The sequence below is a fragment of the Psittacula echo genome (genome assembly GCF_963264785.1).
Source record: "Psittacula echo genome assembly, chromosome: Z".
Lineage (NCBI taxonomy): Eukaryota > Metazoa > Chordata > Aves > Psittaciformes > Psittacidae > Psittacula > Psittacula echo.
In genome coordinates, this window is record NC_137742.1 from 84,690,258 (window position 1) to 84,717,215 (window position 26,958).

Consider the following 26,958-nt stretch of genomic DNA (forward strand, 5'->3'; position numbering starts at 1 on the left):
ACCACTAGGAAGCTTGTCCGATCTCGTCTTCAGGGGTGTCAGTGAATGTGCAGCTTCGACTTTGCTCATCACAGGTGGCAGCCAGGCATGGAAACAGGCTGTGAAGGGAGTCCGGGGGCTCTCCTGCACAGGAAGCTTCTAAAACCCTGGCTGGAAAAACATCATCCTGAGATGGGTTAGGTGGGGCTAATCAAAGAATATCTCAAATTGGAAGGGACCCGTAAGGATCATCGGGTCCAACTCCTCACTTTAGGGAAAGAACTGGGCCAGGTCAGCTCGTAAGTCTTTTAAAAAACAGGCCATTAAGACCCAAACAAATATTCCCTGTGAATGCATAACTAATGAACATCTCGAATTTTGCAATCCAGTAAAAAAATAAGCTACGAAAACCATTGTGGCAATCCTGTAAAAGGTGTCTATTGACTGCTTTCTCAAGGGACATGGGGAGAAATGACACTTGTAAGTCCTTTTCAGACCTCTGTAATGAGGGTTTATTGTGCCAGTCTGCAACACACAAGGTCCAACTCCTCTAGCTTATAGCTTGCTGCAGTACAATTATAAAGTGCAGTTTGTGTTGTAAAAAGTACAGGGCACTCCTTTGTTGTATTTCTGGACAGTAAAAAAGCACTCCAGCCAGCAATAAATGAAAAAAAAATAAAATCCACAGAACATCAAACTGACTAACCAAAATACTGTCACTTAAAATTACAGGATCAGATTTTTAAGGTTTTTACTGGTGTTCACTCCTAAACACTCAGGGTTACTAAAAGTGACACTGCTTACTTACAAAAACCCAGTGACACTGAGGACTACTCCAGGGATTTCTTTTCTCCTCACTCTGAAAGTAGCTGCACAAAATGTTGGCAAATAAGCAATCGTCTACACCCAGCACAGAGAAGAAAAATGCTGTTACAAATGCAGGAAATTCATGATCTAGTGATTATGCTTATAAATTCACTAAATCTCAAAAACACCATCTCATTAGAATATACCTTCCAGTTAAAAAATGCTTCTCATCACAAAATCATAGAATCACAGAATCAACCAGGTTGGAAAAGACCTTTAAGATCAAGTCCAACCTTTGCTCCAGCATTGCCAAGTCCACCACTAAACAAGATCCAATCACAGATGGACTTAAACTTGCCCCCCTTGCAGCTGAAGCACTGATAACAGCTTTTGATGTGCTACACGAAGTCTATGCTACAGGGTACGAATACAGAGACCACCAATTTTCACCTGCCACCACCACTCCACACCGAAGTCAAGGAAACACAGAATCACCCTCTCATGTTTCACAGAAATGCAATTTATAAAATCAATAGCTTATTGATTGCTTGGCAGTGTCTCTTACGACTTGAGTAAACAGCTCTTACCCACATGGGACAAAGCAGACAGGAACTACTTCTACCATCGCATGGTTGCACAAACATAGTTCTGAGCATGTTACTTGTAAGAGGAAAAATGACACAAGCAGGACTGCGTTATCCATCATGGCCATGGCTTTGTAGAGACCTGCACTTTCCAATCTACATCTGATTTTCCTGCTGCAGCGAAATTAAAAATAGACATTTGATATTATAAACATCCCCATACATAATATTTATTCATCATAAAAATCCAGAAATGGACAATAGACAAAAGCTTCATCAAAATGCACAGGCTATTCTGTGCCATTAAGTCCTTAAGTGCAGCAGCATTTATCTTGCACATACTTCAACTGCTTTGTCAGGCACAGCTTCCCATCAGCCTCCCTGGCAGGACAGCTGGCCCTGGGCAGCACAGGCAGAGACACCAAGGTGCCAGTGACACAAGCATGCTGTCTCCCCTCCCCATCTCCAGAGGCGGAGCTTTCACTCTTCTGGCCAAGAAACAGCCATGCACTCTTTGTACTCGAGGTTTCCAGTTTGAAGCATCCAATATCCAAGTGCATCTGCACGTCCAGTAACAACTCCCAAGATTTGGATCTTGCTGTCACCTCCCGGTAATTCCCATACAAAAGAAAGCACATTGTATCACTACTGTCTGCCTCCTCCACTTAGGTCCACCTTCTACAGATGCTTATAAGCACCCATATCCCATACTTGCTTCCAAAGCACAATCATCCTAATGACTGCAGGAACTAAGCCCTACAGAGATAACCATGTGCCTTCTGACTCCAATCCAACAGGACTTCAGATAATGTAGGTTTAAGCACATCCACAGAGGATGACAACCACTGTGCTGTTCAGCAAGGTGCCAACAGGCAAGAATGACAGTTACTGGGATCATTTTGTTAGGATCATTTAGATGGATCAAAAGGAAGGAAATTAGGAAATTTGCTCTGTCCCTTCTACTGACCAAATTTAGGAATTAGAACAGTTTTTCATGGGCACACAGATGGATCAGGGATTGGTAATGGGGGAGAGCTTCCACTAAAGTTGCTGCTTCTGATCCAGTCTAGACTAACTTTTTGTTGCCTTCTGTTGCCTTCCCTGTAAAACAAGCAGAGAGCTTAACACCCACCACAAAGACACATCCATCACGCAAGCCAGTCGCATCAAACAAGAACATTCTCCACCTCATGCAGCATCAGGACCACAGTGACCAAGGGAGAGAAAAGATTAGGCAGCATGCAAGACCTGCATAGCCTCTTCACTTGCTCCATGGGTTAGAGGCGGCATTTTTCTCCGGGGCACTTAACCCTATTGTACAAAAGTCAGCAAAGAAAAATATTCCTGCCTCACAAAGAGCACCTTTCCACCTCAGTCCATAAGAAATAGAATAAAATTTCATGTGGTTTATATCATTATTTTCCCACATCACTTGGGGCTCTCCAAAGAACAGGGAACCTGACATTAGCTATTTCCAGGAGGCTGGAATGGGAAGGGCAAGATGAAATACACTGAATTACACTTTTTTTTCTAGATAGATTCAGTATGGTAAGTATCAGCTGGGGAGATAAAGAATAATAAATATTAATGACCCTCCTAGAAAATCTTCTCATTCCTTTCAGCCACCTAGCACACACTTGGAATGCAAAACCTCAGGAGTGGTATGAGTAAGCTGTAAAGCTGGCCAGTGATGTCATGCCATCTCATTCTTATATCCTTGCTGTCTGCCTTTAAAAATTGCACTAGTCTGATCTGAAGATGTTACAGAGAAGAATTCCCACTAATGGACAGTGAGCGTGTTCTTCCCCAAAGCTGATTAATCTTTATCTTCTGTGACAAAGAGACTGTAAATCTCTTGGTGTTCCTCACTGTAGCTGCACCTTCTTCAGGCTTTCAATCATCCACCTCTGTGAACTTTCTTTTTCCGTAATTCTGGACCAGACTGGATGCTGTGATTTGAGAAGCCTGTCCCTTTTCCCAGCTCTGGAAGTCATTCAGTTCTTTCTGGCCAGCTTGAAACAAGGCTCGCTCCAGTTCATCCAGCCGAGCCACTAGTGCTGATGTGTCTTCATTGTAGGCATTCTGAGAGGAGTCCATGATACGACGAAATCGGCTAATAAACGTCTGAAGAAGATAAGCAGAATTACTGACAGGTAACACAGAGGCTTCTCCAGCTCACACACTAAGAGTATTACTTTCAGGTGTAAGCTCACAACTGGGCAAAGATCTGCAAGCAGCGTAGCACCTGTTAACATTGGATACAAAGACAAAACTTTCTTGACTGACTTGGGAGATCACGATTAGACTTTGGCTCCTTCCTAATGACAGGCTTGAGCACAGCACAAGGTATAACACAATTGCAACCTATTCCATCTCACTTCACAAGCAATCACTGCTTTACAGAAGGTAGGACAGATCTCATGCCATAACAGCTACTGCAGGAACATACAAATGGCAACTTGTGAAAGGGCCTGGAAGTTCAGCCAAGCTGCCACTGTAGAACTTTCACTATGCTGAAAAAACTCTTAGCCATGAAAAAGGGGAAAGAAAAAAAAATAATCAAATCTATAACTGGTAAATTTTGAAAAGCTAAGCAACAAGACATATTTAAGGATTTTTATTTCCTGCCTTATCTTTGCTTTTGGGAATTAAAAAAATGCTGAAAGTCTTTGAGAACTGTGCTTCATTATTTCAGAAGCTGATCTTAATCATCAGAACTGTGCAATTTTAGAGATTTATAAAACAAATATATTATAAATTAATAATTCTCTTATGGATGAAGCACTCTACAGACAGATAGAAGCAGCCTCACACTCGCAGGCCCTTGCTCTCATGGGGGACTTCAACCACCCTGATATTTGTTGGAGCCACGGTAGGGCCCAGCACAAGCAATCCAGGAGGTTCCTCGATTGTGTGGAAGACAACTTCTTTCTGCAAGTAATAGAGGAGCCGACAAGGAGAGGTGCCATGCTTGACCTCGTGCTTACCAACAGGGAAGGGCTCGTTGGAAATGTGACGCTCCAGGGCAGCCTTAGCTGCAGCGATCATGAGATGGTCGAATTCGAGATCCTCGGGACAGTGAGAAGAGCGTGCAGCAAGCTCACTGCCCTGGACTTCAAGACAGCAGACTTTGGCCTCTTCAGGAACCTGCTTAGGAAGGTTCCATAGCTCTAGAGGGCAGGGGGGCCCAAGACTGTTGGTTGATATTCAAGGATCACCTGCTACAAGCTCAGGAGTGTTGCATCCCAACTAGAAGGAAGTGCAGCAGGAGGGCCAGGAGACCTCCTTGGATGGATAAGGAGCTGCTCAGGAAAATTCAAAGGAAAAAAGAGGCCTTTAAAAGGTGGAAGCAAGGACAGGGGCCTGCGAAGAATACAGGAATGTTGTCCAGGAAGCTAGGGACCAAGTTAGGAAAGCTAAGGCCCAGTTAGACTTAAACATGGCTAGGGATGTTAAGGATAACAGGAAGGGATTCTATAGGCACGTAGCAAATAAAAGACAGACTGGGGACAGCGTAGGCCCTCTCTGGAAGCTATCAGCAGAACTGGCTACCCTGGATTTGGAGAAGGCTGAGGTTCTTAATGACTTCTTTGCGTTGATCTTCACTGGCAAAAGTTCTGACCGCACCACCCAAGTCTTGGAAGGCAGATGCAGGGACTGTGAGAATGAAGACCCTAGGCCCACTGTAGGAGAGGATCTGGTTCGAGACCATCTTAAGAACCTGAATGTGTACAAGTCCATGGGACCTGATGAAATCCATCCGCAGGTCCTGAAGGAGCTCGCAAATGAAGTTGCTAAGCCACTGTCCATCATATTTGAAAAATCATGGCAGTCAGGTGAAGTTCCTGACAACTGGAAAAAGGGAAATATAACCCCCATTTTCCAGAAGGGGGAAATGGATGACCCGGGGAATTACAGACCTGTCAGTCTCACCTCTGTGCCTGGCAAGATCTTGGAGCAGATTCTCCTGGAAGGCATGCTAAGGCACGGTAAAAACAAGGAGGTGGTTGGTGACAGCCAGCATGGCTTCACTAAGGGCAAATCCTGTCTGACCAATATGGTGGCTTTCTACGATGGGGCTACGAAACTGAGGGACAGGGGCAGAGCAGTTGATGTCATCTACCTGGATTTGTGCAAAGCGTTTGACACTGTCCCACATGACATCCTTGTCTCTAAATTGGACGAGACATCAATTTGATGGGTGGACCACTCGGTGGATGAAGAATTGGCTGGATGGCTGCACACAAAGAGTTGTGATCAAATAGCTCAATGTCCGGCTGGAGACCGGTAACAAGTGGTGTCTCTCAGGGATTGGTGTTGGGACCGGTCTTGTTCAACATCTTTGTCGGTGACTTGGACAGTGGGATTAAGTGCGCCCTCAGCAAGGTTGCCGATGACACCAAGCTGTGTGGTTCGGTTGATAGGCTGGAGGGAAGGGATGCCATGCAGAGGAACCTCGACACGCTTGTGAGGTGGGCTGATGCCAACCTTATGAAGTTTAACCATGACAAGTGCAAGGTCCTACATCTGGGTCGGAGCAATCCCAGGCACAGCTACAGGTTGGGAAGAGAAGAGATTCAGAGCAGCCCTGCAGAGAAGGACTTGGGGGTGTTGGTCGATGAGAAACATAACATGAGCCGGCAGTGTGCGCTCGCAGCCCAGAAAGCCAACCGTATCCTGGGCTGCATCAAAAGGAGCGGGACCAGCAGGTGGAAGGAGGTCATCCTGCCCCTCTGCTCTGTTCTTGTGAGACCTCACTTGGAGTATTGTGCACAGTTCTGGTGTCCTCAACATAAAAAGGACATGGAACTGTTAGAACAAGTCCAGAGGAGGGCCACGAGGATGATCAGGGGACTGGAGCACCTCCCGTATGAAGGCAGGCTGAGAAAGTGAGGGCTGTTCATCCTGGGGAAGAGAAGGCTGCGTGGAGACCTCATAGCAGCCTTCCAGTATCTGAAGGGGGCCTACAAGGATGCTGGGGATGGACTATTCATCAGGGACTGTAGTGACAGGACAAGGGGTAACGGGTTCAAACTTAAAACAGGGGAAGTTTAGATTGGATATAAGGAAGAAATTCTTTACTGAGAGGGTGGTGAGGCACTGGAATGGCTTGCCCAGGGAAGCTGTGAATGCTCCATCCCTGGCAGTGTTCAAGGCCAGCTTGGACAGAGCCTTGGGTGACATGGTTTAGTGCGGGGTGTCCCTACCCACGGCAGGGTGGTTGGAACTAGGTGATCTTAAGGTCTTTTCCACCCCTAACTATTCTATGATTCTATGATTCTTGGCTTTGCTACCAAATAGTTACCCTTCACATATGTAGTTCCTAAATGGTTGGGAGAGGGTGGGGTTTTTTTTTGATTTTTTTTTTATTTTTTAAGTCAGCACAACTCCCTTCGTTTGCTTTTAATCAGGGGAAAGCATACCTTGTGTGTTTTGATTTTTCTGTCAGTAATGTGTGCTAATGTGACTCTTTTCCCCAAGATGTCCTTAGCAGAAAGAGAAAAGACAAGAAAAGTTGTGGTCACAGAAAGAAATCTTTCAGTGGACAACTCTAAGAAAGCAGTAGTGCTTTAAAACCCCTCTGCATCGGCCTTCATCTAAGAAACAGAGAAAGGAAAAAAAAAAAAAAAGCCAATAGCAATCATCCCAGACTACTTAGAGAGCTGGCTGAAGAAATCTCAGAGCTGTTAGTGGTTATCTTTAAAAGCTTAAGGAAAACAGAGGTCCAAAAACTAGCAAAGATGTTACCTATCCTTCAAAAGAGATAGGGGATATGGAGGGGGAGAAAGGAAGAGCCAAAAAATTACACATTCATCAGTATCAATTTCTGGAAATGTACTGGAATAAACGAAGTATACATAAACTTCTGCAAGAAAACAGAGGAGTAACAGCCAACATGGATTTGACAGAAACCAATTTTGAGAGCCCAGCCTAGTTTCCTATGTTGACAGGATGACAGGCCTTACAAAGGGAAGAAAACCAGCACACTGGTACCTGACATGGGGCACCCATAGTCACTAAAGACACTGGTGGTCAGTAAAGACAATTATACATCCTACCTATCAGCAGAAAAGAACATATTGGATGGAGTTTGACAGGGGTCTATGTGGAACCAGATACTATTTGATATATTGTCAAAGTAATAGAAGTTACACTTGTGAAATTACCAAACAACATGTTGGAGAAGGAGATGGGATGACAGCAAGCATGTTAGATAGCAAAACTCTTAATTCATACAGATTCTGACAAATTAAAAACATGGTGTGAAAACAACAGGCGGCAATTCAGCTGAGACTAAGGAAAGTTTTACATTAAGGCAGAAATGGGGAACTGTACGAATGCAATAAAAGGAATATCTCCGTGTGTATGCAGTCTGTACCATCTTACTGTGGACTGTAAACCAAACACCTAGCAATGTCACTTCATCATAAAAAACAAGGTGCTGCACCACGATGAGCAAGGAGCATCACAGCCTACAAAATTCACACAGTAATCTTTTTTTTTCCATCAGCACAAGTCCTGAGCAGGTCACTGTATGCTGCTCAGGGCACTGCACATCACAGTGAATGCAGATCAACTGGAAGGACAATCGGAGGTTAGCAAGCACGGCCCACAGAGAGATGGCAAATGAACTCGGACTGCTGCAAGAAGGAAGAGTCTGTCCTCAGTGTTTACTTAGGATGAGGCAAACAGAACAGAGCTTATATTGCTGTGAAGGAGCTTTAGTTTAGACATGAGAGGAAACTTTCTATGATTAGGATGGTGAAGCACTGAAATGGACTGCCCAGAGCAGTGTCAAGTCTCATCACTACAGAGCTTTAAAAACAGAGTAGAAAAATAGAAAGTATAGACGGTGAATTAATCCTGCCTTGCAGGGCACAATTAGATTATCTTCTGTCTCCTCTAGTTTTACAGGATTTTATGAAATAACATATTGACAGTGAGGAAAGTCCAAGCTAAAATTACACTCCTGGGTGCATAGTTGAGGCTTCTACCACCAGACTGTGCAGTTGCCAAAAGGGTCATCCTACAGCTTGACCTAGAAGACCATCATCAATACAGCAGTCAGATGGATTAAAACAAACGGCTATTCCTCCTGAAGACTGCAGAACAGCTGAGAACAAGAACATGGAAAAATGTACAACCACATTTCAAGACTTAGTCCAGATACTTGCCTGCAGGATAGCCTGAGCTATCTCAGGGTTCTCTGGATTGTCAAAATTCAGGAGCTGGGAGCCAAATCCATAGTAGTATGGCCCCATTTTATGCAGATCAACCACAACGGCATCAGCGCTCAACACTGTCCTCCAGGCTTCCTTGTAAATCTTTGGCAGTTCCACAGAAATTATTCTACGCTTGCTGTCATGCAGACCTTTAGCAAGCCACAGAGGGATTTCCAGTTTTGATCCCTGCATGAAGGAGAAAAAAATCAAAAGTTGTCCTTGCCATGAAAACACAAAAGCTGACCCCAAAGACAGCAGTGTGCTTTATTAATAAGATTCAGTATTACAAAAAGTCTATTTTGTTTTCCAAACAGTCTACTGTAACTGTAATAAAACCCAGGAACACTTTATAGGCATTAACTATTACTGCAAGAATACGGAAATGGTTTTTTTTTTAATTCATGTTGTAGAACCTCATAATTGACTGATTATATATGAAGAATTTTGTCCTGGTTTAGCAGTAGCAGTCATTTTTTCTCCTTCTTAGTAGCTGGTGCAGCGCTGTGGTTTTGACTTTCGGCCTGGGAATAATGCTAATAAAGCCGATGTTTTTAGTTGCTGGTCAGAATGTTTACCCTGACCAAGGACTTTGTGAGTCTCATGCTCTGCTAGGGAGGAGTGGAAGCTGGGAAGAAGCAGAGACAGGACACCTGACCCAAACTAGCCAAAGAGGTATTCCATACCACAGCATGCCATGCCCAGGATGTAACTGAAAGTATCCGGAAGGGCTAGATTGCTGCGGGGTGGGGAGCGAGGTATCGGTCGGTGAGGTGTTATTTCCTTTATCATTATTATTATTGGTGGTAGCAGTAGCGATTTGTGTTATACCTTAGTTACTAAACTGTTCCTATCTCAACCTGTGGGAGCTGCATTCTTTTGATTCTCTTCCCCGTCCCTCCAGGAGCGGGGGAAAGAAAGGTTGGGGGGTAAGTAGACTGTGTGGTTCTAATTTACGGCCTGGGTTTAAACCACGACAAAGTTCTTTCCTGTGAGGATGGTGAGGCACTGGAACAGGCTGCTCAAAGCAGTGGTGACAGCTGGCAGTGTTTAAGGCCAGGTTGGATGGGGCTTGGAACAACCTGGTCTAATGGAAGGTGTCCTTGCCCGTGGCAGGGGGCTGAAACTAGATGAGCTTTAAGGTCCCTTCCAATCGAAACCAGCCTGGGATTCTATGAAAGGCCGTCATCCTGTCCTTAACCCTAAAGTCCCACGGGCCCAGAGCCTACAGCTCCCAGCGCCCCCTGCGCCTCGCCTCCGCCGTCCTCCCCGGCCCTTCCGCGCGGGGCCTGTCGGGAGTGGTAGTTCTGCCCTTGTCCCGCCTGTTACCTCCGTAATGGCGTCCCCCGTGCCCGTCCCCTGGCCCAGTGCGAAACCCAGACGCGGTAGGCTGGTCTCGGCGCGGCCCGGCAGCTTCTCCTGCGACATCAGGATGTCGTCCAGCGACAGAAAACTCTCTTCCAGCCCCAGCCCGGGGCCCACAGGGAAATACGTCTCAGACATGGCCGACGAGCGCGAACCGGAACGGCCCCAGCAACGGCTCCCACGCAGCGCGTCACGCACCCCCCGCCTCCGCCGTTGAGCGCGAAATCGCACATGCGCCGTGGAGTAGCCGGCCTGTGCCGGCGCAACCCTCCCAGAGCATGTTATTCATGGGATCCTGGGCAGGTGCCGGTGGGAAGAGGCGTTGAAGCTCATCCAGTTCCAACCCCTGCCACGGGCAGGGCCACCTTCCACTAGACCAGGTTGCTCCAAGCCCCGTTCAGCCTGGCCTTGAACACTGCCAGGGATGGGGCATCTCAATTTCACCTCTGGCAGGTTAAAGCCATTCCCACTCGTCCCTGCTTAATCAGGTTTAGGAAACACACCTTCGTGCTAAACATGAGAGCTTGCGCTGTGTGCAGGAAGAGAGCTATGCAAATGGGAAGTGCACTTTTTCTCAGGTGCAGGAGGAAGTCATATACATCATGAACCCAGCATCCTAAACAATATTATACTTTCATAAATAGGATTTCAAGACATTCATGAAAGAAAAGGAATGTCCTGTGTCATAACTGAGACTGTTTGTACTTGGAGGATTTGTAAACTGGAGATTTAATTCACCTGCATTTGTGTGAAGTCACAACCCTTTATGTCACATGGAGCAACACTAACAGATGTAGTCTGGCAGAATCAGACCCTGTAGCTTTACAGAGACAAGGAATAGCAGCATCCGTTTATAACTGGAGTAAAGAAAGGATCAGAAGTGTGTAAGAAAAAATGGAAAGATATGTTGAGAGAAGGTGATGGTGGAGAAAAAGGGGCAGGAGGCAAAGACATCTCCCAAAGCTGAGTAATGTCAAAATACTGCAGAAGTTAAATCTGAGTGTGATGGGTAAAATCCAAATTACTTCCAGATACGGTAGATAAATTGAGAGGATTGCAAAGTATGGGAAAGAATGAAAACTTGAAAGTCAAGGGACAGTTGTTACCTGTCATCTGTGTACTTCTTTAAACATTGAATACCACAAAATTCAGCCAATTGAATATATCAGATAAATTCAGGAAAGCAAAACATTACCTGCTTTTTCTTAGGGATTTTAATTTGATCAGAGCAGGCTTATGTGTGTTTTGCACAGTTGCTGAGATGTGTCATGGCAGCATGTGTATGTGGTTTACAACAGAGTGAGCTGATACAGCCACTGTGGTAATTTAAATAACATTCGATACATGTAGTAAGATAACTGAAGAAGCTGCAGGATGGTGATGGGAGCCCAAAGCACCACTCGCTGTGACTTCTTCTTGCCTTACTTTTTAAGGTTAAAGTGCCAGGGGAATCTTCAGTCTCTACATGTTGGACTAAACCCTCACAAACTAGGGTTGATATTAGGGCTTTGCCCTCTCTCATGTCGCCTCTCAAATACCATACAGGATTATAGTATGGCTTGCTTCTCTTATTTGTGTTTGTTATCAGGTAATCAGGAATGCTGGCAGGGCTTTTCTCTGTCTTAAGATCCCTAGATGACACAACCGACTTCAGTGGAGCCAGAATGTCACTGTCTAATCCTAGTTTAACAATCCTGAGTGCACAACTGAAACTCAGGCATGTGGTGTGCGCTCTTGTGAGCGTGGAACATTCTGTTCTGTGGTGTCCAGCTGATAGAAGGGAACACACTGTAGTACATCTTCTTTGCCCACATCCCCAGGCTTTCTGATGCTACTTGATCATTCCTTTCCCTCCTGGAACTTTCACTCAATATATTTGCATTTCCAAATTAGTTGACTCACCTGTGGCAGTGGGAGTTCTTGTAAGTAATGCTGTAGTCTGTCTTTGATGCAAGCTTTTGCAATCCCTTTGTTCTGCAAATACCAGCATATATCTTAAGTAAACCAATTGGCTTCAGTAGGATTAGCATTAGAGTTAAGTGCTACTTCATATGGATAAACACTGGTCTCCAAAAGACAGATTCTGCGGTCCAGTACAACTTTTTGGTGTAAAAGGGGTAGCAGCAGGAGTCAGTAATTACACCAAGGAGATAATCACTCAAGAAGACAATCACATAAAAACTAGGAAGTATTGACCTGTTTGAAAGGAAGATATGGGAATGCAGTGCAATAAGAGCTTCACTCTCTAAATGATATTGGGATATTTTCTAAGCTATGCAGCACATTTCCAGTAAAATCAAGTTAAATTTGCAGATTTTATGCCTGTAAAGAAAGTAAAAGATTATTTTTTGTCTTTCAGATTCAGGTAAGCAATTGTAATACCTGACTACAGCAATTTTTAATATTTTGCTCTTTATATCCTGATAGTATTTTTCTTCATTCTAGGTTCTTACTCTCACGTTACTCTGGAGAGTGTTATAAGTGACTGAGTTACTGGGGGGAAGAAAGCAACATTTCTCAAGATCTAGGATATGAGCTGGAATTCTGAATTGCAGGGAGAGTAGGTTTTCATCGGTTCACTTGTATGTAATCTGTAAGCTATCAAAACATGAATGCTATTGATTCCTTCACTGCTATCATTTAGATTTATTGTATCTAGCTGGATTTTTTTTTGGGGGGGAGGGGGAGGGCGTTCCCTTTTATGTGCTGTCTTCTCTGTACCAGTGACCAAGGATCACTAGCTGGAGAGGATGGTAGTCATCTGTATGCTATGTTTTCAACTGCCTGTGCTCTTTGAACCATGGTTTCAGTGTTGCCAGCATTACTCCAGCCCTTCATCTGTCAGCATTTGATCACCAGAATGCTAATATTTCAAGGTCTTAGAAACAGAATCTCCCTTTGCTTTGTCAGGGTATGAATGCACCTTTTGACCTATGGCTTGCTGTCTTTGGCCAGCAGAACCTCTGAATATCTTAAGTCTGATAGCTTATTGTCTGCTGCTTTTCATTTCTGAGCTATGGATATCTGATGGGGCTGTCCCATGTTTTTCAGGCATGCTGGAATACAAGAAGATCAAACTGTTTCTTCTCTGATCACATGTGGGAAGTAAAATCTAACAGCATCTTGCTGAAGTACACTGCATCATGTCAAAAAGTAGAGAATCTTGTTTATAGCTTGAGGTTTCTTTCATCCTTCAATGTAAAAAACTACCATAGAAACATCACGTTACACTGAATACAGACAGAGAATTTGGCTAATATGATGTGATTATAGTCAGAATTAGCACACCAAAAATTCTATGTCCCAGTGGGAAAGACTATTAGTATAATAACAGCTGGGAGGTCCATGAGGAGCAGAGTGGAACTGGAGTTTCTTACTTGCATTCCTAGCATCTCTGGGAGAGGAAGCTGCTGCGCATGAGAGAAGAACATGTAAGAAGAGGTGGGCTGATAACAGTGATTCCTGAGCTACTGAAAGGAGCCCTGCAGGAACAACTCTTTCTACCCACTGTCGCTTGCCAGACCAGGCAAGTGATCCCAGGTAGTGGGAGATTGCAAAGCATGTGGGGAGAGTTTGAGATATTAACACTTGGACTCCAAAGATTAAGGGGATGGCTCATTTTGAGCACTCCATCTGGAAGAAGTACAGTGATTTACAGTGGGGGGAATGCAAAGGAGAGACAAGACAGGCAGCTTGAATTGATAGTAGTGGCTCTGTGCTTCTGACATCTGACATCCTGTCGCAGTATATCCTCAAATCTGACAGCTTTTCCTGTTTGGATATGGACTACTTTTTGATCCTATCAAGTTTATCTTGATTTTCAGGAAACACTCCCGTAAATGGCCAGCAATGTATCTCATTGCCAGCAAGTCAGCAGTGTGCAAGTGTCATCAGCTGTATATCCAGGAATATTAGATGCAAAAGTGACAAAACTGCATGAGATATTTTAAAAGCAAATGCATCTTCTCTGGACTTCGTGGCTTGTACTCAGTGGCAGACTTTATCACACAAACCCAGATATAGATTTTGGGCAGGGTTTTAACCTCTTCTGGGTTTTCCCCATTTTCTTATAATACCGTATGTACCAGCACAGCTAATAAAATAGCAGAAAAGCACATTCAGTGGGGAAGGTTTGGCAAACCCAGAGTAATCTCATTGAGATGAATGATGGGTTTAGACCTTATTTTCAAACTATGGAGTTCAAAATTCTGTCTCCTTCTCACAGAATTTCAGGATCAAATATGTCCATGGCATAAATAGATGTAAAGCTGCCACAAGAAAGTGCAGTTATATGAGCTCACCAATGATGATTTTTTTGTTGATAGCATCTTTCAATATTACAATTAGCAGTCCTTAAAGAGATTGAAGCCTTCTTTGATTGGTGCTTCAATGCAAATGCTTTGATTTTCTTCTCTTTTGACTAATGGTGTCTGTCGTGGAGCCTAAAAGTGCATTAAGGAATGTGTCATGTACATTTTAGCCTTCCCTTGTGTCTTTTCTGAGATTTGAGTGCAGTACACAGTTGTTTCTCTGTACTTAATTTTATAGAATACCAGACTGGTTTGGGTTGAAAGGGACATTAAAGCTCATCCAATTCCAACCCCCTGCCACAGGCAGGGACACCTTCCACTAGGCCAGGTTGCTCCAAGCCCTGTCCAAGCTGGCCTTGAACACTGCCAGGGATGGGGCAGCCACAGGTTCTCTGGCAACCCGTGTCAAGGCCTCACCACCCTCACAGGGAAGAACTTCTGCCTAAGAGCTCATCTCAATCTGTCCTCTGTCAGGTTAAAGCCGTTCCCCCTTGTCCTGTCCCTCCAGCCCCTAGTGTAGAGTGCTTCTCTGGCATCCTTGAAAGCACCCTTCAGATACCGGAAGGCTGCTCTGAGATCTCCACGCAGCCTTCTCTTCTCCAGGCTGAGAACAGTTTCTAAATGCCTGCACTTCTGTGTTTTCTGGTAGAGACATCAGACTGGATGGATGACAGTCGTTTTTACTTCAGGTGAAACATGATGGCATGTGTGGATCCTAATGACCTCATTCCACAGACCAAGGCTTAATCTGCAACAGTTCTTAGATGCCCAACTCTGTTAGGAGGTAATTATCAATGGGACATGAGGTACCATGTGTCATGAAGTCATGAGGTAGGCAGGGGGTGGGCACGAGAGGGGGAAGGGACATGACTGGAGCAACTGACCAAAGAGATGTTCCATACCATATGGTATTGTGCTCAGCAATAAAAGGTCAGGGAAAGAAGTGGAAGGGTGTTTGTCTTCCCAAGCAATGGTTATGAGTGCTGACACCCTACTTCCCAGGCAGTGACTGGATATCTGCCTGCCAATGGGAAGTAGGTTGAATTAATTTCTCTTTTTGCTTTTCCTTTCCCTGTTAAACTTGAGCCATGAGTCTTTTCACCTTCCTTCTATTTTGTCCCTATTCTTCAGAAGAGGGGGATGAGCGAGAGGCTGGATGGGTGTTTGGCTGCTGGTTGAAGTCAACCCACCACAAGCACTAGAAAATAGACACTCAGCTCCTGCTCCTAATAAATATTGCTCATTTTGTTTCCCTGCATGAGCTTGCATTTTAATTCCAGAATATTTCTCTACTTTTCATTTTCCCTTGCATTCAGTTTCCTTCCATATAATTAGTTGAAGAGGTAATGGCTTCATCACAGTTCTCTCTGACTGCACATACCAGAACAGTTAGCTGCTTCTGCAGAGCTGATTAGGAATGACACCTTAAAAATACGCATCTAAATTAGCATTGAATCCAACTCTTTGCCAAATATACACTGAGGGAAATAAAATGCCTTCAAGACATGATATATTTGTAAAGAACATTAGTAATGCAGTGAGGTAGATCAGCTTCATGCGTTCATCTGAAGATAAGGTTCTAAATTTAGATTTATTCCCCAATAGGAAGGGTTTTGTGGCCTCAATTTCAATAGCAGCTTCAATCCAAAGCTGCCACAGGAATTAGTGCAATGAAAAGGCTTTGATTTGGAGCCTGGGACTGAGTGATGTAGTGGAAGCTCGACCTCCAGCCTTTAGTGGAAATGCATGGCAAAAATTCCTTGCATGCCTGACTTTGGTCTCTATTTAGCCCTTCTGTGAGCTCTCGATTTCACTTAAATCTAATAAATTTCACTAAACTAATAAGCATATTACTCATAAGGCTAAGCTGTATAATCTAATAACCTACCATTTGTGTCTTTTGTAGGTTTATGGTGCTGAAATCATAGGCTTGGTGGTGCAGCCTCTTAACTTGCTTTCAGTGTCATATTCCCTGCTGTGCTGGTCTGTAGAGTGAAGGCTGTAACTCCGGGTGAGAGATTTGTTTTGTGCTAGAATTATTACCCTGATTTACCATCAGACCAGGAATACAATGGCCATGTCCTGGAATTTTTGTGATTGTCACTGTTGGAGATCTTTAACTCCAAATTACAAAACATTTAAAAGTATATGGGGCAGACTTGCAAAGTTACTCTGGTGTGGCTTGTGAGGCAGTCTTACGCAGCGTGCAAAGCACAAGCATTCTTGAAGGCATTCTGTCTTTCTGTATTAAGTGTAATAATTTCTGCCCCTTGTATATGTGTGTAGCTTCCATCAGGGAACATGGTAATGAGTTTGCATACTAAGCAGATATTAAATCCTGATTCCCCTTTAGTAATGTATAATGTCAACAGAAGCCTTTGATTGAATGCAGCTTCTTCTTAATTAAATTCTTGAGCAGGGAATTATTAATCCATTTATCTTGAATTCTAATTGTACCATGAACTGCTCACAGGTTTATGTCTAAGTTTATGATCATAGCTGTCTTCCTAGAACCTCTGAAGAGCCATACTCATAAGTGAATGTATTTCTGGAAACCTAAATTGTGATATTCTTTTTTGTATTACTTTCCTTAATATGTGTGTGTGTAAATACGCTGAAAGTCTCGCTCCATCAGCCAGGGGTATCCTGCAACATAACAATTCAGCAGGCACAGCCATTTCCATGGTAGTGACATCTGGCCTGTAAAATAATGGATTTGGGCACCAGTAAGGGGAACCAGCTGATTATCATGGAAAAGGCTGGTCCTTATGTAGCAGAATTACTGAGTGGGCATGACTTGGGAACCTGCCAGCTTTCAAATGCATGTTAAAACTGTAATCTTAGGCTGTGATACTAAAGTGTAATTACTAATGATTCTATAGGTTTAAAAATCAATCATAGGATATTCAGGGCAAGCCAGTGCATTTGCTATAAGAGCATGTAGTTGCCTGGATGGCACACATTTGCCTGGATACAGCCAAGGATTCTTTTGAAAATATGCTTATAGGAGGCAAAAAGTTTTTTACTGTTGAATTGGCCTATTTCACAGTTCGTGGTGTGTACTGCAATGGCTCCCTCTGCTGAAACAACTCCTAGATCACTGCAAGCTTCAGGAAATTGCGGCAAATGGAATTCTTTCTTCGAACGTCTGTGCTATTAATTCCCTCTGTGTTTCTGTATCTAGGGTGGGCTGCTTAAGAGTAGACTAAGAACATTTTCTGCATCCAGCTCTGGGGGCAACAACACAAGAGGGATGTGGAGCTGTTGGAGTGAGTCCAGAGGAGGCCACGGAGAGGCTGCAAGGGCTGGAGCAACTCTGCTCTGGAGCCAGGCTGAGAAAGTTGGGCTTGTTCAGCCTGGAGAAGAGAAGGCTGCTTAAGGGGAGACCTTAGAGCAGCTCCAGTGCCTAAGGGAGCTACAAGAAACTCGGAGAGGGGCTTTGGACAAGGGTCTGTAGGGATAGGACAAGGGGAAATGGCTTTAACCTGACAGGGAGGAGACTGAGATGAGATCTTGGGAAGAAGTTCTTCCCTGTGAGAGTGCTGAAGCCCTAGCACAGGTTGCTCAGAGAAGCTGTGGCTGCCCTATCCCGGGCAGTCGGTGTTCAAGGCCAGCTTGGATGGGGCTTGGAGCAACCTGGTCTAGTGGAAGGTGTCCCTGCCTGTGGCAGGGGGTTGGAACTGGATGAGCTTTGAGGTCCCTTCCAACCCAAACCAGTCTGTAATTATATTATCTTGCAGTTTCTTTGTGTCTGTATGCCCCCCCAACAGAGGGATGAGCTTGACATGGCTGGCATTCAGTCAAGTGGAATAATAGATGATAGTGAATGGAGTAGTTTTCTGAGTGTCCCAGCTATATGGGCTGTTGTGTAGGGCTTTCTGTGTGCAAGAAAGGTTTAATGACATCTAAATTGTAAAGTTGGTAACTGGGAAGAGAGAAATGTATTAGAGTGAGGGGGTTTATTTCTGCTGTGTTCTATGGTTTTAACTATCTATACTGGCTGCTATTGATAAATACAAACAGACCCTACCACAGTTACTTCCTATTCTAAATCCAGTGGCAGATGGCAGCTCTTCTGGCATGCTCCTCTCTGTGGTCATTTGTTGCCAAATGATCGCTTGTCAGTGGTGTTACTGATGTGCTAGCTGACAATATGTCCCAGTGGCCCTTTCCAGTGCAGAGTGTGTATCACATTAAGTGTATCCCACTGCTGAACAGACTGGGATGAGGTTGACTGCTTCCATCCTTTCAGTTCTAGGAGGACCCACCATGGCAGACGCTATATCTATGTTGACATGCAACTTGACTGAGTTTAGTTCCAGGTTTGTATAATAATAAAATACAATCATACAAGCGCATAAAGCACAGTTGTGTGTCATTGCATCTCATTTTAAACAAGAGAATAATTGGTAGATGGCTATTTTGGATGCATCTATCAGGCTGTATATACAGAAATATCTGCTATCTGATTAGCAAACAGGAGTTTCTTGTACTGTCCACACTTGGGAAGCTGTGGTAACTTGATGTGTTAGATCCTGCTTCATTTTAATGTTTTTTTCTCTCCTTACTCTTAGTTGGAGGGCTGCTGACCACTTGTGTATGTCATCATTACCCTGAAACTGCTTTCCTACTATCATGTGGATCTGTGGCATAGGAAGGGGAGCATCAAGTCTATCAGAGAACTGCCAGGATACAAAGTCCGTATCCCTTCTGTCAGTGTGACTGGCAGAAGATATTGAAAATTATGATCTTTTTATGTGTGACCTGAGCACAGAACTGGCATTTGTGCACCCTATGGTTCTCTGAATATTTCCCAGTTCTGCCAAGGATGTACTTTGTGACTTTTGAGAACATCACTTCTCGCTTTTTCAGTTTCTGTGTCAGTAGAGAGTCTTTGGGCCATGTAGACATCTCTTGCTCACCAAGACTGGAAGGATTAATTACTTGCATGTTTGAAGGCATAAATTGCTATGCAGGGCCAGACCCTGCCTTAGCGTCTCAAAGAGAGGTTTTACAATTGACCCTGATGGGAGGAGGACTCTGGTCCAAATGCCTACAAATGCACAAACCCTACAGTGATGGGGCAAGTTAATGCATACATTCTTTCCCCTCTCTCCTCCAAACCTCTCTGTTTGCTTTTCTTCTTAACTTAATAATATTCCTCCTCAGTATTCAGGCTCAGTTTTCTCCTGAGCATTGTTTGTTCCCACAGTTCTTTCTGGCAGAGCTTGAAAAAGGCACTTGGATTGATTCTGTGCTCTTGATTTAGAACTGGTAGGACTCATCCAATCTGGTAAGTCAGAGTAGTTTCCTCTGCATCTCTTCCTTGTGGACTGAGAGAAGCAGAGCTTCCATGGAAGACAGACATGGGATCATATAAGTAAACGTTAGGTAAAGTGTATACACTAGATGCCTGTTTCAAGCTGGATAACTAATTCAGTGTAAAAACATTCCCTTTTTGTTTTGCTTTTTAACCTCTCTTCTCTTCTTAGAACATATGATTATTTTTCAGTGTAGTACATGATCTTGCAAGAAAATCCTGCTTTCTGGTTATCCTACCAGTATGGTAGGCATATAAGTGCAAAGTGGAGTTTTTCATGACAGGATCTGCTTTTAAATTAGCTCTAGAATGACAGTGTTGGATCCAGGCTTCCGATGTTGTCTGCATGTGACCCTGAAGAAGTCATTTATGCCAGAAGCCAAAGAAGTACCCAAGTGCCTAACTCACAGATGAAACCTTAGATACAAGAGACTGTGATGCTGAGGAGTTGCTCATAGTCAAACACCAAAACACAATGAAACACAATTAGGAATCTAGCAGGGGGCAGCAGCTTGTCCCAGTTCCCAGGGGGGTTAAGCACAGAGAGTCTGTGTGCACAGTCTGGGGTGCTGGAAGGGCCCGTTGAATCCCAGAAGACAGTGGGAAGGGATCCCTGACCCAGTTTGCTGAAGACTGCCCAGGGATCAAGGCAAAAGCAGAAGGGGATAAAGTATTCATGCTGATACCATCACCTTGACTTTATGAGAAGTTGACTGGCGCAGGATCAGACATTCTCGGTTAGGGAATGCTGTTTGTGGCCTTTGATTCACCTGATCATGATCCATTTTATGCTTCTTGTTTGCAGCAGAAGATTCCAGCCATTGCTCCAGAAGAATGGAAGAGTACAATCAGAGCTGATCATGTATGTGGTGAACCTGAATGTAAAAGGTAACTGGCTTCTTGTTCTTCTACAGCAGTTACCTCTTCTCTGTCAGTAGAGTAGGATTCTAGAACAAACACTCCATCAAGTTGCTGAGATAGGCTTGCAAGTGGGTAGATTCCGCATCCATCAAAGGAACAAGTATTGCTTTCAAAATACCTTAGATGTGACATTATTCCTTCAAAGTCAAACCCTTGTTGGAAATTACTGTTTTAAAAGTGACCTAAGATTGCCATAGGTCACTGTCAAGCTTGATGTTGTACATGTGAAAGAACTTCAGGTACAAGAAGTGCTCCGGTTTCCTTCTATCTGGTCTGTCTTGTGTGTCTGTGTCTTTCACTAGGCAATGGAGGCACAGAAAAAACATTTCAAATGAAAAGCATCTTTATAAAATCAGCAGTGTTTGGGATGTTGAGTAGTCCAGGGCACATGAAGCTCCTGGAAATGTGTTCAAACACATTTTTATATCATCTCTTTTTAGAATTACAGAATCATAGAATAATTTAATTTTGAGATCATTTGAGTGCAATTTTTTTGGTGGCTGATAAAATTAACTTGTAACTTTGAAAAATCCTTTCACTTGGATTCCTTGAATGCTGTGAAGTTTTTTGTGTTCTGAAGTCAGGGTATTAGTTTATGTTCCTAAACCTAACATGAAGTCTAACATTAGATATCTGTTTATTAAAAAGACCCAAACTCTTGATCATCAGTTTCATGGGTGATGCATGTCTCAGTCTAGCCAGTCTGGTTTTTAGAGGACTAGTAATAGTGCCTGTACATTGCAGAGCTGTGTGAGAGTGCTCTGTGATCTACCAGCACATTGGAAAGACCCTGCTAATAGGATGTATTTACTTAAGAAACTCTTTTTGATGGGTTCTCTCATTTATGAGATTTGAGCTGTGTGTCTGCTATATTCCACTGAACAAACACCCTATCAGCTTTTTAGTATGAGACTTTGGGGTGCTATACCTTCACATACTGCAAAAGGTTTTGTGCTAAACATGACAAGGCAGCGGGAAGGCACTCCAGTTTACATATGCAGCGAACTTTATCTGCTGTGCAGTGCAATTTGAGCTTATGAGGCTCTTTCGGCTTTGTCCTTGGATGAAGATTATAAATTTGATGAGTGGCACCTAGAAGATGCAAAAATAGAGAACAGATTCTTCACTGCTCCACCCTTTAATATCAAGAAAATTCTCACTGACTTCAACAAGCCAGCAATCACCCTATGTCAATACCATGTAGATACTATTTTCTCTACCCACGTCATTCAGTGTCACCCAGTCAATGTTGTGGTTCTACACTTGGCATCATGGGCATTTCATTCTGTTTACTACCACATTATTAGTTCTGAAGGGAAGCTTAAAGTCCTTGCTTTTCTTTTTATGCAAGGTTATCTTCTGTTAGGGATTTGCTGCTGGTCATGGTTCTGTGCAGTCATAAGAGGATGCACATGCCTCAGGGCTGGGAATGGTCTTCATAAAGCCCAAGGCTCTGCTTAAGATTGGTATATCTACATGGATTTCAGCAACATAATGACTCCCATCTATTTCCCAGCTACAACTTTGTCAAGGTATGCATTGATACAGCACCCAGAAGTCCACAGAACAAGCTTAGCTCTGAATGCCAGAGCAGATTGATTTTTCACTAGACTTTACATAAGAAAATGATGTGGTATTTCCTTTTTTTCCCCTCAGACTTATACTACAAGTCTGGGAGCCCCCACACTTCGCTATACCTGAATTTCCCAAGAAATTCACACTGCAGGCACAGCAATATTACTACATCAACTTAAGCTTCCTGGTCTAGCAGCTCATCCCAGATCCACTGGCAATTGTCAGTGCAGGCACTGTACAGGGTGAGTGCTGTGAAACACTAACAGAAGAGTCCTTGAACTGAGATGTTGACGTCTTGTGTTAGAGGAGTAGTGTGCTGGGATGCGTGCCAGCCTCCCAGACCTTCTAGGGGTGGCTGCAGCATAAGCAAATTCAGTGTCAGTTAATTACACTTGAAGACCTGTGGTCTTTGTGATATCTAAACACAAAATAGATGGAGTGAAGAAGTGGATGTAATATATAATGATATATATTGATATATAATGATATATATAATGATATATCAGGACATGGTGACTTTAGTGTGAGGGAATCAGTGAAGGCATTTCAAGTCTCTTCTGGTGTTCTTTGCAGATATTTCTCTTTCATCTAATGCTGGTGCTATTTCAACAGGCTTTGTTTTTTTGTTTAATGTTAAAATCCAGGGATTCAGTTGTCACATAGAACAACTGCTGGGATGCAGTTCTCAGCATCTAACAGCATAGGAAATTAATGACTGATTTCACCACTTTATTCTCCTAATCACCTCTGCGACTACCTTAATGCTTATGTGCCGCAGAATGGCTCATTTTATCATGCCTAGCTTTGAGGGCATATAGGACAGTATTCAGACTGCATGTGGGGCTGCCAAACACTGACTTCTTATGTGACAGCTTCCCTGGATAAGCCTCCATCACCTGCTATCCCCATTGCAACGTGAAACACTGCTCACTGGGAGGACTGATTTATAGGTGGCTGGATAGACCCTGACACATTTGTCCTTACTCTTAAGGTAAAAGCTCCCAGCTTTTACACCCAGATGTGAAGATGACTGGCACTAAAGGTTTGCCTTGAAGGGCTGTAGACCTTCAATGAACAAGTCTTGTTAATCTTGGGAAAGCAGCTACCACCTTCGGCTTGTATATTTTTACCCTGCTACCTTGTACACCACTTTCAAGATGTGAGAATTATTTGCATTTGTGTGCCCTGATATGCAGATGGAATTCAAAGGAGCTGAGATTCTCATTATACACGTTTTCACAACTGAGTTTCATCTGATTTCCTTATTTGCTGCCTGCCTTTCAAGCTGGGCATGTACAGTGAATCATAATGCCAACAAAACCCAGATCTTTCATTGCATGAAGGTTGAGCCCCATGCTGCTGCATCCATTGATGGGTATTCTGAGCCATTGATGGCATCAGGCAGAAGAGGACCTTGTCTCACATCAGTGTTTGTCTTACAGTATCCACCCAAGTGCATGTTTACTTTAACAGTGCAATGTGCATCTTAATGTTGCATGCTGGCATTAAGTTGCTTTCCTTGCCCGAACATAATGCTTCAGCATGGTCCAGAATAGATTATAATAGGAAAGATATGGAATGCTTTTCTTTCTGGGGGTTGTGAGGAGTGGCTTTTACAATTTGTTGCTTTCTTGAACTATTAGTTCTACAGTGGCGGTATGGCAGATATGTTCTGTCTGTAGTTTACCTAGCTCTTTCTTTAGCAATGCCTCAGTTTCTTCCTTTACTCTGCATGAGGCATTCAGCGGAGAATCCTGCCCAGCCCTGCAAAGGACATCACCCTTCCCAATGTCGCAATTTGATTTTGCTGGCGTTTTCCCCTTGTCTGAAGGATTTTCCTGCTCTCATGTTTCTGCTGAAAAGCTAGATGGTGCTTATCATTCTTCTGGTATGGCAATTCTTCAGTTATCTCTCCTTCTTTGCTTCCTTACAGTTTCACAACATTTGACCTTTTAATTACATCTTTCACTTCTTTCATTTGTATCAAGATATCATAGGATTTAACAGTACCTGCCAAAGTAATTTTCCAAACTAGGAGTTGGTCATGACATTAACCGCTAGTGCCTTAGAACACGGAATCAAGAAATCTAGGAACAGTTTGGGTTGGAAGGGACCTTCTAAGCTCATCTAGTCCAACCACTTTCAGTGAGCAGGGACACCTTCAACTAGATCAGGTTGCCCATAACCACATCCAGCCTGGCCTCAAATGTCTCCAGGAATGGTGCATCCACCACCTCTCTGGGCAATCTGGGCCAGTGTTTTACCACCTCATTGTAAAGACTTTCTTCCTCATGTCCACCCTGAATCTCCCTCTTTTAGTTTAAAACCATCACCCCTTGTCCTGTCACAACAGGCCCTGATAAAAAGTCTCTCCCCATCTTTCTTATGGGCCCCTTTTAAGAATTGAAAGACTGCAATAAGGTCTTCCTGGAGCCTTCTCTTCTCCAGGCTGAACAAGCTCAGCAATCAACCTCTCTCCAGAGCAGAGGTGGTCCAGCCCTCTGATAATTTTTGTGGCCCTCCTCTGCACCCTCTCCAACAGGTCCATATTTACCACTTTCTCAGACGGGTAACATGTGCCTTGTGTTAAAAAAAAATTGGTTTTGGTTGTGTTACTTTTTCTCTTTCCCAATGCCAAGTTCTTTCACTGTTTAGCCTAGGAGCAAAAAATTGCAAACCCTTTCGGGGTATTCCTAGCAGATTGCAGGCATACCAACACTGTGAGGTGCAGACAGCTACCTGCCAGCCCCAGCCATGCCCGAAGCCTGCCAGACATGCCCCAGTTCCTGTTAATCCTGCATTATACAGCGCTGAGCTCAAGCCAGTGTCACCTTTTGGCTCAGACTGGCTCTAACTTCAAAGTTTGCCTGCTTTGGATATGATACTGAGGCCAGTGACCTCCAAATTATTCCATGATTCACTGCCACGCTTACATGGCTGCATGACTCCCAGACAGAAGGTGTCTTCTGTACATGCCCAGGTCATTATCTGAGCATGGGCAGTCTGTCAATAGAGAGCTCAAAATATTACCTGGACAAATCCTGTCAGATGCAGAGATGTGTCAGGGGAATGACTGTGAATTCCCTGGAAGCCTGAGTTCAAAGCCCAGAGGCCCAATGCCTCCGTTTGCTTTTCCTGTTCCTGTCCCATTTATAAAATGGGGTTTATATTGTTTCTTGTGTTCCTCTGCTTGTGTCACAAGTACTAGTATACAAATAGTATCTTTAGTCTTGTGTAACAGTGTTTGTTCTAGGAGAGAATTAGTGGTATAGTTAATGATAATTGAAGTGTTACCACTTCTAATGTGGGCAAAGTTCATGTTGATAACACTCCCTGGAGGTAATGCTGTGGTTAGTGCACTAGCATTTATGTACTAGAGAGCCTGGGTAGACGTCTTTGCCATTATCCAGTTGACTTATTGAGGGCTTTTCTACTTGAAATGAAAAACTGCGTACACATTTGCCATCACCTCAGGACATCCCCTCTCCTTCATGCCTGGAGAAGGTGCTAGAGACCAAAGCTATCATAGTTAGCCCTATTTGCTTAAGGGCTCTTCATTTCTCAGGCTCTTAATCCCAAATTTATCTCATTACACACCACAGACCCATACAGCTTTGCAATCTACTTGTAGGACCTCGCCCTCTGTTGGTCTGTGAATGTATTTATATCTGAACCATTTTTATTTGTCATCTTTCATACTAATGTCATATTTAAAAGATTCTTATTGTGCTTGGCCTGCAAACGGATATTTTAAATCAAGCAAAGGTAAATCTCTCTGTAACAACCATTTCTCTGGAAAGGGCACATTTATACCCTATATACTCTCTATATATACACACATATATATACATATACATATATATGTATATACTATATAATATATATATATTATGTATATTTATATATAATATATTTATGTATACTATATATATTTAAATATATATATTTATATATATTTATATTATAAGCATATTTATGTATATTTATATAATATTATTATATTATATATAATGTATATATATACACTATATATATATAGTATATATATAGTATATATATAGTGTGTGTATATATATATATTCAAGCTATGCAGAAGGAGTGGAACTGAACCAGAAGGGAAATATTATTTTTCTTACCTGCTTCTCCTGTAAATGGCAAATCATTTCATCTGACTCATTTATTTTTAAGTGGTACTTTCACTCCAGAATTGCTGCAATTTGGAGTCTGGCTATTTTACCTGGACTAGTGTCTTTCATGTCTTTCCAGAGACTTTCAGAAAACAAAATCATACACCTTGTGTATCTCACATTGAGGGTTGTCATTTACATGGTTGGGGAGAAGGCAATAAACATCACTGACAGGGTGAAAGTGGCTTCATACCTGTTGTGGGATAAATGACTGCAACTAATATACATTGTTCACATTAGGAGTAAGCATAAAGTTTTGCTTTCAGTACTGTTACCTCAGAAACAGACACTTGATATATGCAAGTAAGGTCTGGACATGATCCAAAAGTATCAACTCCTTACCTATTTTAGCTGAGTGTGTACTGCTGCATCTAACACTATTTTAGCCTCTTGTTTCCTGTTCTCATTAACATCCCCATACAAGGAGGGGTATCTGTGAGAAAAGTTGCCAGAAGACTCTAAATGAAGTTACATTTTAGCCTCTCCTGGATTTCCTATTATGGGAGCTCCCTTTTCAGTGCAATTGGCTAAGAAAAGCCAGGTATCTTGGTACCACTAACAGATGACAAGGAATCATGAGTGTATGCCCAACTGTTGCTTCCTTGACTAGAGCTGAGGTCATTCAGAAGCTTTCATGTTGAGGGGAAAACCACTTCTGATAGAGAGTTTTAAAAACATGGGACAACACTT

At 43.2% G+C, this 26,958-nt stretch overlaps 1 protein-coding gene across 2 annotated transcripts; it reads right to left on the minus strand.

The window, feature by feature from the left end:
• Positions 1-1,595: 1,595 nt before the first annotated feature.
• GINS3 (GINS complex subunit 3) lies at positions 1,596-10,107 on the minus strand. 2 transcript variants are annotated; one of them, XM_080637624.1, is made up of 3 exons: positions 9,920-10,107; positions 8,546-8,779; positions 1,596-3,494 (listed from the first exon to the last, which is right to left on the minus strand). In XM_080637624.1, exons 1-3 carry the CDS (start codon positions 10,091-10,093, stop codon positions 3,264-3,266), a joined length of 639 nt encoding a protein of 212 aa, XP_080493750.1. In that variant the 5' UTR covers positions 10,094-10,107; the 3' UTR covers positions 1,596-3,263. The 2 variants fall into 2 exon arrangements, with proteins under 2 accessions (XP_080493750.1, XP_080493751.1); XM_080637625.1 differs by lacking the exon at positions 8,546-8,779.
• Positions 10,108-26,958: the final 16,851 nt, after the last annotated feature.

Bases quoted from the DNA above. Each gene is read 5' to 3' on its own strand.
- GINS3 (XM_080637624.1), bottom strand. From the start codon at position 10,093: ATGTCTGAGACGTATTTCCCTGTGGGCCCCGGGCTGGGGCTGGAAGAG. The intron at 8,780-9,919 runs GTAACAGGCGGG...TCCTTCATGCAG, and splicing joins CGGGGGACGCCATTACGGAG to GGATCAAAACTGGAAATCCC. The intron at 3,495-8,545 runs GCAAGTATCTGG...TATCTTCTTCAG, and splicing joins TAGCTCAGGCTATCCTGCAG to ACGTTTATTAGCCGATTTCG.